The sequence below is a fragment of the Scaptodrosophila lebanonensis genome, unplaced genomic scaffold, assembly GCF_003285725.1.
Source record: "Scaptodrosophila lebanonensis strain 11010-0011.00,11010-0021.00 unplaced genomic scaffold, SlebRS2 tig00000053-arrow-pilon, whole genome shotgun sequence".
Lineage (NCBI taxonomy): Eukaryota > Metazoa > Arthropoda > Insecta > Diptera > Drosophilidae > Scaptodrosophila > Scaptodrosophila lebanonensis.
Genome location: NW_022060548.1, coordinates 2,540,233 through 2,550,558, shown reverse-complemented (window position 1 = coordinate 2,550,558; position 10,326 = coordinate 2,540,233). Strand labels below are relative to the sequence as shown.

Genomic DNA, 10,326 nt, shown 5'->3' with positions numbered 1-10,326 from the left:
CCCAGAACTGATGGGTAAACAGCAACAAAATGGCCAGCGGGCATTGCTCCGCTTCTTTTTGGCTGCTATTTCATTTTTTTTTTTTTTCGTTTTATAATTTCTTTTCGGGCAAGTTAATTGGAATAGTTTTTGCTAAACAATCAACCTAGCATGCCCCTAAACCTCCATAAAGGCACAAACAGAAACACCAGCAAGTTCTAAAAAAATGCATACGAAAAAATGCCAAAGTGATGCCAAACTGAATATGTAATAAAATTAAGGCCCACAACCTTGAATCGAGAGCTTGACTTGAACTCCAGCAACTTTTCACTTTGTTGCTTCATCGTGTCTGCACAAAAGTATTTATTTTATTGGGCGCATAAAATTTTCATTTAATAACCGCCGCTTCTTAAGACTCAGATCAGCGATGCTGTCGTAAAAACTCCAGTCATTAAAATTGCAAATACATACTCGTGTATAATGATTATGAACAGTCTTATGTGCTATGAAATTAGCGATTCGTGAGAAGCTCATAAAACTCATAATTATCAGAAGAATGAAAATTATCTCAAATTTTCAAATATTTGTATGTAATGTCGATCTCTCCGTAAATATTTAAAGCGTTCAATTTTATACCCTGCATCCGTAGAAAAAAAGTGGACATGGCAGAAGGAAGCTTCTACGACCAGATGAAGTAAATCGAAATCGATCTGTCCGTCCGTATGGATGAACCCTTAGAGTTCGGATACGACTGAGCATACATTGACCAACTCTACTTTCGTTTTAAATTTCATCCAAATCGGTTGATTGTAAGAAAAGTACTTAGCGAGACAATTTCATTGCAGTACTACAGGTGAAGGGGGCTCGCTCTTCTTCCTCTTATTTTTGCCTCTGTCTTTTTTGGATACAAGTAGAGGTTATTTCACTGTCGAGCTTTCTCGTCTCAAGTGTTCATGCTCATGTTTCGCTTGTCTTGCGTAGAACTCGCAGCAAATCATTAATCACACAGAAATAAGCACAGAAATACTGATCATTTTTAGGTAGGTTATCTAGCAATTAATCTGTCTATATAGTATAAAACTGTATAGACTTGCAACCATATTGAGTTCCTTTTAGTTATTTTTCACCAAATTGTTCGGATAAATAAATTCATTTTAATGTAATAATCTTGATCAGTGTGTCCGTAGAGAGTGTTTGACAGTCAGGCGCAGTACACTGTCTCATAAAACCCCCTTAATCCATTTAATCGGGGTAGCTTGCAGAGCAGGGTGGCAGTTAAGGGACTCTCATGTATGCTGCTGGGCTTATCCAAATGCATATTAGTTTTTAACGCTGCTTTAATGACAAAACTAAATGCGAAATATGTGTTTGCTCGAGTGTACCGGTTGGCATTTTTTTAATGTTTTATTGCTGAACATTTTACAAATTACTTTTTATGAAAATTATGCAAAATGAATGCTAACAACAAACATTTTAACGTGTTGCACATTAAGAAAAGAAAAAAAGAAGCCTTGACGACAGGTGTGGCAAATTATGATTATTATTTTAAATACCTGTTACCCACACACACACACATACACTTCAGCAACCCACGCACAACTTCTGGAGTGCTTTTATGACATTTTAACTGCAACCCCTATTCAGTACATTTTTTTCGGGGTAATTCTCGTTTTTGCTTTGCGGCTCATTAAACATTAAGTGTAAATCTTGATGGGTTCGCATGGGTTGTGCGTGCGATTTTTCACTTTGACTTTCGACTCGCATAAAAGTCAAAAGTTACGGCACAACAACAACCCATGCAACAACAACAGCAGCAGCGGCAACAAATGGTGTTAAAGCTGAACATGTATTTTCCCACGGCTTACATGACGTATGCGTAATTTATGTCCTAGATGCTGTACACAATAACCAGACACGTTGCCCAACACTGGCCGTCGCATCAGCTGCGCAGCTCTACCCATAAGCGGTTTCATATTTCTAAAGTTTCGCGTAAATTTGATGCATGCTCGCACTTTTTGTTTTATTATACAAGTATGGGAATTGTGTGCCCTTTTCGGCATTATTTCACCCAAAACCCAGACATTCAAGAGGGAAACCAGAACGCAGGAACAAAATACTTATATGCATTGTATAAGTACCGTCTGAAGGAAGTGGGCATGTGTCGAACATAGACATATACATATAGTGGAAAAGGTTCTTCTTTTCTGACAACTACAGCAAATAAATAAAGAAATGCAATTTTTCTAAGTGAACACAAATTAAGAACAAATTCAATTACATATATTTTTTATGGAAGAAGTGCACAGTGAATTAGAACAAATATTGATTAACAAACGAAATACATTCTTAACTTATTTAATTTGTTTATAATTGATGAAACAAATATTACTTAAAGATATATTCAAAAGAATCCCAAAATATCAAATATTACTAAAATATATATTTCAAAGAATCTTCAAATATCGTAAGTTTTATCCGAGGCTGTAAAACTGTATGTTTTATGTTGGCAGGCGCATTAACTCGAATTCATCTGCGCCTTCTTCGGGCTCGGTTGTGTCGTGGGGCATCGCATAAATCAGCTTATTCCAAAAATTGGGATCGTTGCGTTTCAAATAGGTCGTAAATATGAGGTAATCGTTGATCTTTCTACCGAGCTGCTTGGTGCTTTTTACATCCGGATACATAATTATAATGAGGCGCAGAGTTTTATCTTTGGAGGTTGCTTTAATCGCCGTTATTAGTTCAAAGCGGGCCCAGTCCGATTTTAAAAAATTGCTAGTCATCAGGATGATAGTTCGTTTGGAGCTCTCCACTGAATGCAGAATGAGGTCAGAAATCACTTCACCCACAGGCCAGTTGCGCTCGTAGAAGCAGAGACGCAGCTTTGGGGATCCCTTCTCCAGCCTTTCCACGAATTCGGGGATGAGTTTTGAGTCGGCGCTGGAGTAGGCCAGAAATGCATCGAACTTCTTCTCTGAGTCGAATTTCTTGTGCTGACGTAGAAGGCCATGGAATAAATTGTGTTGGTACATCCAGAAAAAGATACTCTGCTTGTAGTAAGTTGCGAAAGCTGCTAGGGTGGCTACAAAGAAAAGAGGTCCGAGGACTATATTCGTAATTTTCGAACCGGTCAAGCAAATATCGTCCACATTGACATCGATTAAGGGCCCCAGATCTCGGTTACCACAATATACTTGACTTAAGTCTAATGTATGCGAAAGAGCTTGCATGAAGTTCAAGAATTTTTTCGCATTACAATCACAGTCCCACGCGTTGTTTGATAAGTTTATTTGTGTTGTGGAATGTGTTAATAAAAAATCTTGCGTTCCTTCACTTAATGTTTGAAGCTTATTGTCAGCGAGATCGAAGTATTTCAATTGCTCCAATCGGCTTTCTTGAACGATGTTGATACTTTCCAAGTAATTGTTTCTTAAGTTCAGATGCTCCAGTCGTAATGGTAATTTATTAATGTCGAGTGCTCTTAAGTAGTTGTTGGAGATATCCAAATGAAACAAGTAGGGGGGTAGGTGTTCGATGTCCAATTTCCTTAACTGATTGTGGCTTATATCCAGATAAACAGTATTATTTGGTAAATCTTCCATTCTCAGATATGACAGATTTCTGTAGCTACAATCGATCAACATTTTCAAATCGTTCCCTTTAACCCAGCACTTGCAGGACTCTTTACAAATTGCAGGATCAGTTTTCAATGTTAGCTTACACCCAAATCTGTCGCGGCAAAATGAACAGGGTTTATGGAATGTAACTGTAATATTTTTCAAATTGCGGAACGTTCCGAATCTGCTCACTGTTTGTTGTCAAAATGATTTCTCCCAAATTATTTTGTAGAGTTCGACTCCTGAAACATACTCATACATATATTATTTTCGAAACTGTGTTAAATTCATAAATACCTTAATATTAAATCCAAAGAACTAACATCCTTTAATTCCAGATATTTCAAATTTTTCAAATATCTAAAATGTTCATGAGTAAGATTGTCTATGTTAAACAAAATCAAGTAAGTCAGATTGTGATGGACTCTGAAAATAGTGCTGGAAAACGATGCATTTTGCATGCCATCAAACTCAAACATTTCCAAGCCTGGTACCCCAATCAAGAAGTCTCGGTCCACATCGCAAACTTTATATTGTATAAGTCTAGCATAAAATCTGATTACTAAGCTTCGCAGTTGAGGCATATTTTTATTAAACATCAGTTTTTTACATTCTTCGCTAATCTCGGTAGTTACCAGAAGGTAGTTAAGAGAACGCAATTGTTTTAAACCAACCAGATCATCAATTGTTAAAAAACAGCCTTCAGAATTCCAATCAATACTGCGAACGTTTCGAAAATGACGCGTAAAAAATGTGTTGGGAAACATCCGAATATCTTTTGTGTATAAAACAATATTTTGAATATCAGTGTAGTTTGTGAGCACCTTTTTGGAAAGACTTTCCACATCAATTTCTTTATTTATCCCAGAAATCTGAACATATAGTTTTTTTCGTTCTTTATTCATTTTTTTTATGACAAAATCCATGCTTCTTAATTTAAAGGTCAATGCAAAATCAGCGATATTGGCGGTTAAACCAAGATATTCCAAATATCGAGCGACCGGCCAATGTATGGATTCACACTTTATTTTCAAAGAGTCTATTTCTTCATTGATCACATTGTTCGAGAGCATTAACAAATTAATTTTTTCTGTGCTTTGATTCAAACAATTCAAGTGCATGGTTTCATCATAAATTTTTATTTCAAAACTCTCCGTTTCTAATTTTTCTCTCCCATCATTAAAATCCAGCTTGCACGAACTGTTTTTAAACATTTTTAAGTAGTCATCGCAGTAATTGTGTCTGATTATCGTTTCCGTAGTTGCAAATGTTGTGCTTGCCAAGAAGGTATAAATTAGAAATAATATTTTTTGCATCTTGTGGCCATGCCAGCTAAAATTAAACTAAAGACTTGTGCGCCAAGTGGAGTCCAGTTGGTGGTTGGAACAAGCTAGCGATCGTATCCCTAGGGAGCAATAGATTTCTCTCGGTCCACTCAAATATATATGCATGTGTTGGTATTCTCTTACGCAATGTAAGTAAAGTAAGTACATTACGAGTATATATATAGGCTTTACCACACTATAGTTCTACTGCTCGATGAAGTAATACTCTTTTATAAAATTTCATTATAGTTATGGTAGTTATAGTAATTAGGGGGAAAGAGACCTTTCTCCATCAAGTAATGCTTTAAACAGGTATCCGGTTCGACCCGAGACTGACATTCTGGGAACAAATCAAATACGTAACAGAAAAAGCGTCAAAGATTAGGATTAGATTAGATTAGATTAGATTAGTTTTCTCCTTCTTAGGCTTTTTATATTTTGTAAATACTTGTATATTTTCCTCCTGTGTCCACAGTCAATGTTTGTTGACATAAATAAAATAAATATCTTAATAATATCTTAAGATACTGCTGACAAACGTTCCCTGCCCCTTGTAGAATAAATATAAACTCTTAAATTACGTTATTCTCTCTGGCTTTGTTTGAGTTCAGGGTATTTCACTGTCGGGCTTGCTCGCCTGTAGCATTCTCTCTTGTTAGTGTTACAAACATAATACCTATGCACAGCAGCTCGTGTTTATGCTTCAAGTATAGAGTATAAACCTCCCAAAACTACATTTTTAGTATCGGAATCAAATACACTGATAACGAACAAATGGCCAGCATAGCGATTAAAAGGCGGCACTTGGGGAATAAATTTAACTTTTCAGGTCCCAATTTTGTTTTTAAATAGTTGATTACACAACTAAAGAAATATTAAACTTAGGGCGTAGAATATTGAAACAATTCATGCAGTTTTGCTTACAACTTTTTAAATGGACATAGAAAAACATTTAAAACAAATATGATGTCAAGAAAAACATATTTAAGAAATGGAAGATGTCAAGAGTATTTAAACACAAATGTTTTAAGAAGAAAAATTAAAGTAAAGTGCTAAATTTTTAATTATTTAGAATCCAGAAATTGTAGAAATTTTAAGAATAACTCTAGCTACTCAGGATCCATAATCCGCTTCTTTTATTCAGTGTTTATTTAGTATTTACTATATTTCAAAACGTACAGAAAATTAAAAGTTTGATTAAGTAATGCACGATGCATTTAAAAATTAATTTATGCATATGATCCATAGAAAAACTTCAACAAATCCAGCTCAGTTCCATTTCAGGGCGAAATAGTGCGTCATAATAATGAACGTGTGGTCGACTTTATATGGAAAAATTTTTTATAGGGGGGTTAATTTGATTCATTGCATTTCTGGTTCTTCTGCCTAAATTTCTCCGCCGGTTTTTAGGAGGCATATTTAGGAAGCCACAAACACACAGCATTTTTTTTATAATTTTGTATACATACATATTTTTTGCTTTCAGGAATTTTTAACGTCATTTTTTTACACCTTTGGTAACATTATTGGCTTGGCATTGACTCTTTCAGGCAATTTTTTAAATTATTCTCTCTGTCAGAACCATTCTTGTACTTCAAGGAATATTATAAAAAAGAATTAGTGAAATCGGTTTAGCTGCTCTCGAGGCTTACGCTTAGCAACACATTCTGCGTTCCATTTTTATATTATAGATATACTTAGATATAGATATACTATTTACCCTTCTGTGTGTTACATACATGCGCCCAAAGCTAATATACTTGTAGGCTTTTACCCTTTGGGTACAGGCTTTAAAAGGAAGAAACAAATAATAAACACAATGTGACAATATTTTTCAAGGAATATCTAATCTTAACCTATACAAGCTATACAAAATCACTGTTATAAACTTGTTTATGCATGCATATATAAATACATTCATATACATAGATCCCAAATAACTTTTAAATGTAAATAAATTTTTTTTCTTTATTAATTATCTGCCTATTATGTATTACAAACTTGTTATTGACATCTCACAGTTTTGTTTTTACGAAATAGCAATAAAGCATTAACAAAAGTCCACTCATGTTCACGGTTATTATACCCTGTACCCGTAGGGTAAACAGGGTATATTAGGTTTGTGCAAAGTATGTAACATACAGAAGGAAGCATCTCCGACCCCATAAAGTATATATATTCTTGATCAGCATGACGAGAGAAATCGATCTAGACATGTCCGTCCGTCTGTCCGTCTGTCCGTCCGTCTGGATGAACGCGAGGATCTCAGAAACTATAAAAGCTACAATAACCAAAGTTGGCATCCAGATTCTCCTAGGTCCGAGTAAGGACGAGTTTATTTTTTTTTTTTTAATTTTCCCCCCCTTCCCCCGCTACAGAATTTCGTCAATAGCGTCCACATTTCAAATGCTACCTAAACCAAACTTTGCACACATAATTTATATATAATTGTCTACTGTTGTTCAAAATTCAATTCGGTCAATTCTAAGAAAAGTTATTAGCAAAACAAATTCTCGCCAGTACAACCCCCACAAACTGCAGCAAAAAGTTCGCTCTTCTTCTTCCTCTTTTTGTTGCTGCTATGGGCGCATATAACTCAGTGACGGAAGTTTACCTGGGTACAGGGTATTACACTGTCGGGCTTGCTCGACTGTAGCGTTCTCTCTTGTATGAATCTTTAAATGCCTTTAAATTCATTTTCGCGCTAAGGTTCGAAATTCACCACAACCGGCATGGCAATAGTAATTACAGTGCTGCCAACTCTGAGATTTCAGCGGTTGGCAACTCTAATTGGTGGACAGGGTGAGTATAAATTGCGGATGGGCAGACGTCATAGTTTCAAATAAATCATGCAATATCGGTCACATACAATTTAATTAAATGCTAGGAATAGAGCTAAACAAGCTAAAAATGTGAAACATATTGAACTAATTATGCAACAAACTAAGCAAGGCTAAAATTAACCAAGTTACCATACAAAGCTATAACCCACTTAACACAACATATTATGTGATTGCAATTGCTTTATATATATATATATATATATATATATATATATATATAAATGTGAACAAAATATAGAATTCTTAAAAATCTATGTAATATACAGATTTAATAACGAAATACAAAGAAACCTTACTATTTTGAAAAATTCAACTCACTTGAACAGTGTGATATAGTTTGCGTCCATCTCTAGTATTCACCAAAACAGCTGACTGAATTGAAAATATCGATTGCTTGCATACCGATATATCATGTTGTCGGTACGATAACGCACCGATACAAAATTAAGATTGAAACGAGTTTGTTCTGTCGCAGTGGAAGGTTGTGTCGCGGATCGTCGTGCTAGCGTGTAGGTGCCTCAATCTCTCTCACGCAAAAAAAAATGACAAACGCACAAGTGCTAACAACAAGAATAACTGCACACTCTAGGAAGTAAAAATACAAAACTACACGTGCACTTTTTAAACTTAACAAATACAAGCGTACTCATACAGATATATATAAGTGCGGAGTGTAGTATAAAAAAAACCGTAGTGAAAAAATGTGGCTATGAAAAAATGTCAATGTGTATATAATGGAGCTATAAGCAAGCAATTTCGCCAGATAAATTCAAAGCATTCCACATTAGTTTAAATTGTTTAAAGTATTGAATTAATAAAAGGTAACACACAAGAAACAATAACAAAAGAAAATCGAATTGCGCGTGTGAGAGCCAAAAATATAAAAAAAAAACATCAGGAACGACACACGCGCCGCGCTGCCGACGTTGACGTCAGCGTCAACGCCGCCTGGTCTGGCGTGGTTTGGTTTGGTTATTTTTTGTGAGTTGTTGGGGCGCGCGCGCAGTGTTGCCAACATTGGCTGTCGTGAAAGCAAAATAACAACAGTATTCTTGCACATCGACAGCGCTTAGTAATATTTATTTATTATTATTACGAATTATTGTATTGGGCATATTTAGTGGGCCATTAAACAATGCGTTCTGCCCGTGACAGTCACAATCTGCAACGCTGCTGAGTTGGCAACACTGTTGGGGAGCGCACACCAACACAAACAGATACACATACACACAGACACTGTGAGCTCGCTCATTTCAATTTTCCTCAATGAAAATTTTTCACGGTAAAGTGGCGTGTAGATAAACACACACTCACATCGCAGTCGCACGTCGTTTGCCAAGTAAAAAGTAAAATACAAAATAAAATATAATTGCACACCCACACATTCTCTTTAAGTACGTGTACATGTGTTTGTGTGTATTTGTGTAAATACATAAATTTTTCAAGTGTTTCTGTTTGTTGCAAAAAAGAGAAAACAAAAAAAAACAAAAGTGAGTGAAGAAAATTCTATGCCTTTTGCATAACAAAAACAAAATAAAGGAAGAAAAACACAAGCAGCCGCAGTCCCCGGGCAAAAATAACAACGGCAGTGACATAAACACACACACATATACATACACACAACAAAACTTGAAACGCAAGCAGCAGCCGAAGACGCCTACGTCAATAAGCAAAACGGTAAGCTCACTCATATAGCCACTCACACATACATACATACAGATATACAATTATTTCCTCGCTTGTTTTGCCAATTGGAAAAATCTTGTATGTGCGTTTTCTACTGTTTTCCTTCTTTTTTCGGCTGTGCAAAAATATTCCTACATGCATACAAACAAGAACTTACACTTGCTCTTTTCGCATTACTACACATCTTCATTCATTTCCCAGCACGGCAACAACAAAACGTATTCGTTCAGCGCTCCCTCAAACTGTCTCGTTGTTCTCTCGCGCTCTCGCTCTCTTGCGCTGGCAATGGTCGTGCATTCAATTGGGGTGACCATAGCACTTCATTTTGTTGCTATTGGTCAGGCAATTTCTTGTTTTTCGTTTGTTGATTTTTGCCAGAAGACCAACTCTAGTGTGCATATGTATTAGAAGGGTGAAGGGATACACTCAAAAGTAAAAACTAAAGTATCAGCACATTAAAACATTTTTGTTTATTAAGATCTATTGTTGGTGTTTATATGTAAGTTTTTTTTATAATTGTCTCACCATTATCTAAAGTTTCATAGAAATCAGTGCACTATATCATAAAGAGTATGTAAGACTGTAACGTTTTACTTGTTTCACCATTATTTCATTTTACAATTGCATTTTCTCCTTCATTTACATACAAATTAGACGACAAAACAATAGTTCACTGACAACACTACAAGTATTCTCGTTTTGTTCAATTTACACATAATAGTGACAATAATTCTACATTAAAACCCAAAACCTAAGAATGAAAAGAGCGCAAACAAAAACAACTAAAACAATGAAAGCGTACATATTGTACTTTGTATTTATATTGTTTATGTTTATTATAAACGTCTGACATCCTTCGGAGAGTGGCAACTGAAA

General features: G+C 35.5%; 2 protein-coding genes across 8 annotated transcripts in view; one reads left to right on the top strand and one right to left on the bottom strand.

Moving 5' to 3' along the window:
• Positions 1-2,477: 2,477 nt before the first annotated feature.
• Positions 2,478-3,011, bottom strand: LOC115623783 (protein toll-like). The gene has a single exon (XM_030518324.1). The coding sequence runs from the start codon at positions 3,009-3,011 to the stop codon at positions 2,478-2,480; it is 534 nt and encodes a 177-aa protein (XP_030374184.1).
• A 5,218-nt stretch (positions 3,012-8,229) lies between these two features.
• Positions 8,230-10,326, top strand: part of LOC115624331 (putative transcription factor capicua) — a 70,019-nt gene continuing 67,922 nt past the window's right edge. For 6 of the 7 annotated variants that reach the window (XM_030518963.1, XM_030518961.1, XM_030518962.1 and 3 more), the window contains exons 1-2: positions 8,253-8,585; positions 9,234-9,441. The gene's annotated coding sequence lies outside the window, so the exon portion shown is untranslated. Of the gene's footprint in view, positions 8,586-9,233; positions 9,442-10,326 lie in introns of all 7 variants that reach the window. The other variant, XM_030518960.1, reaches the window with a different exon arrangement.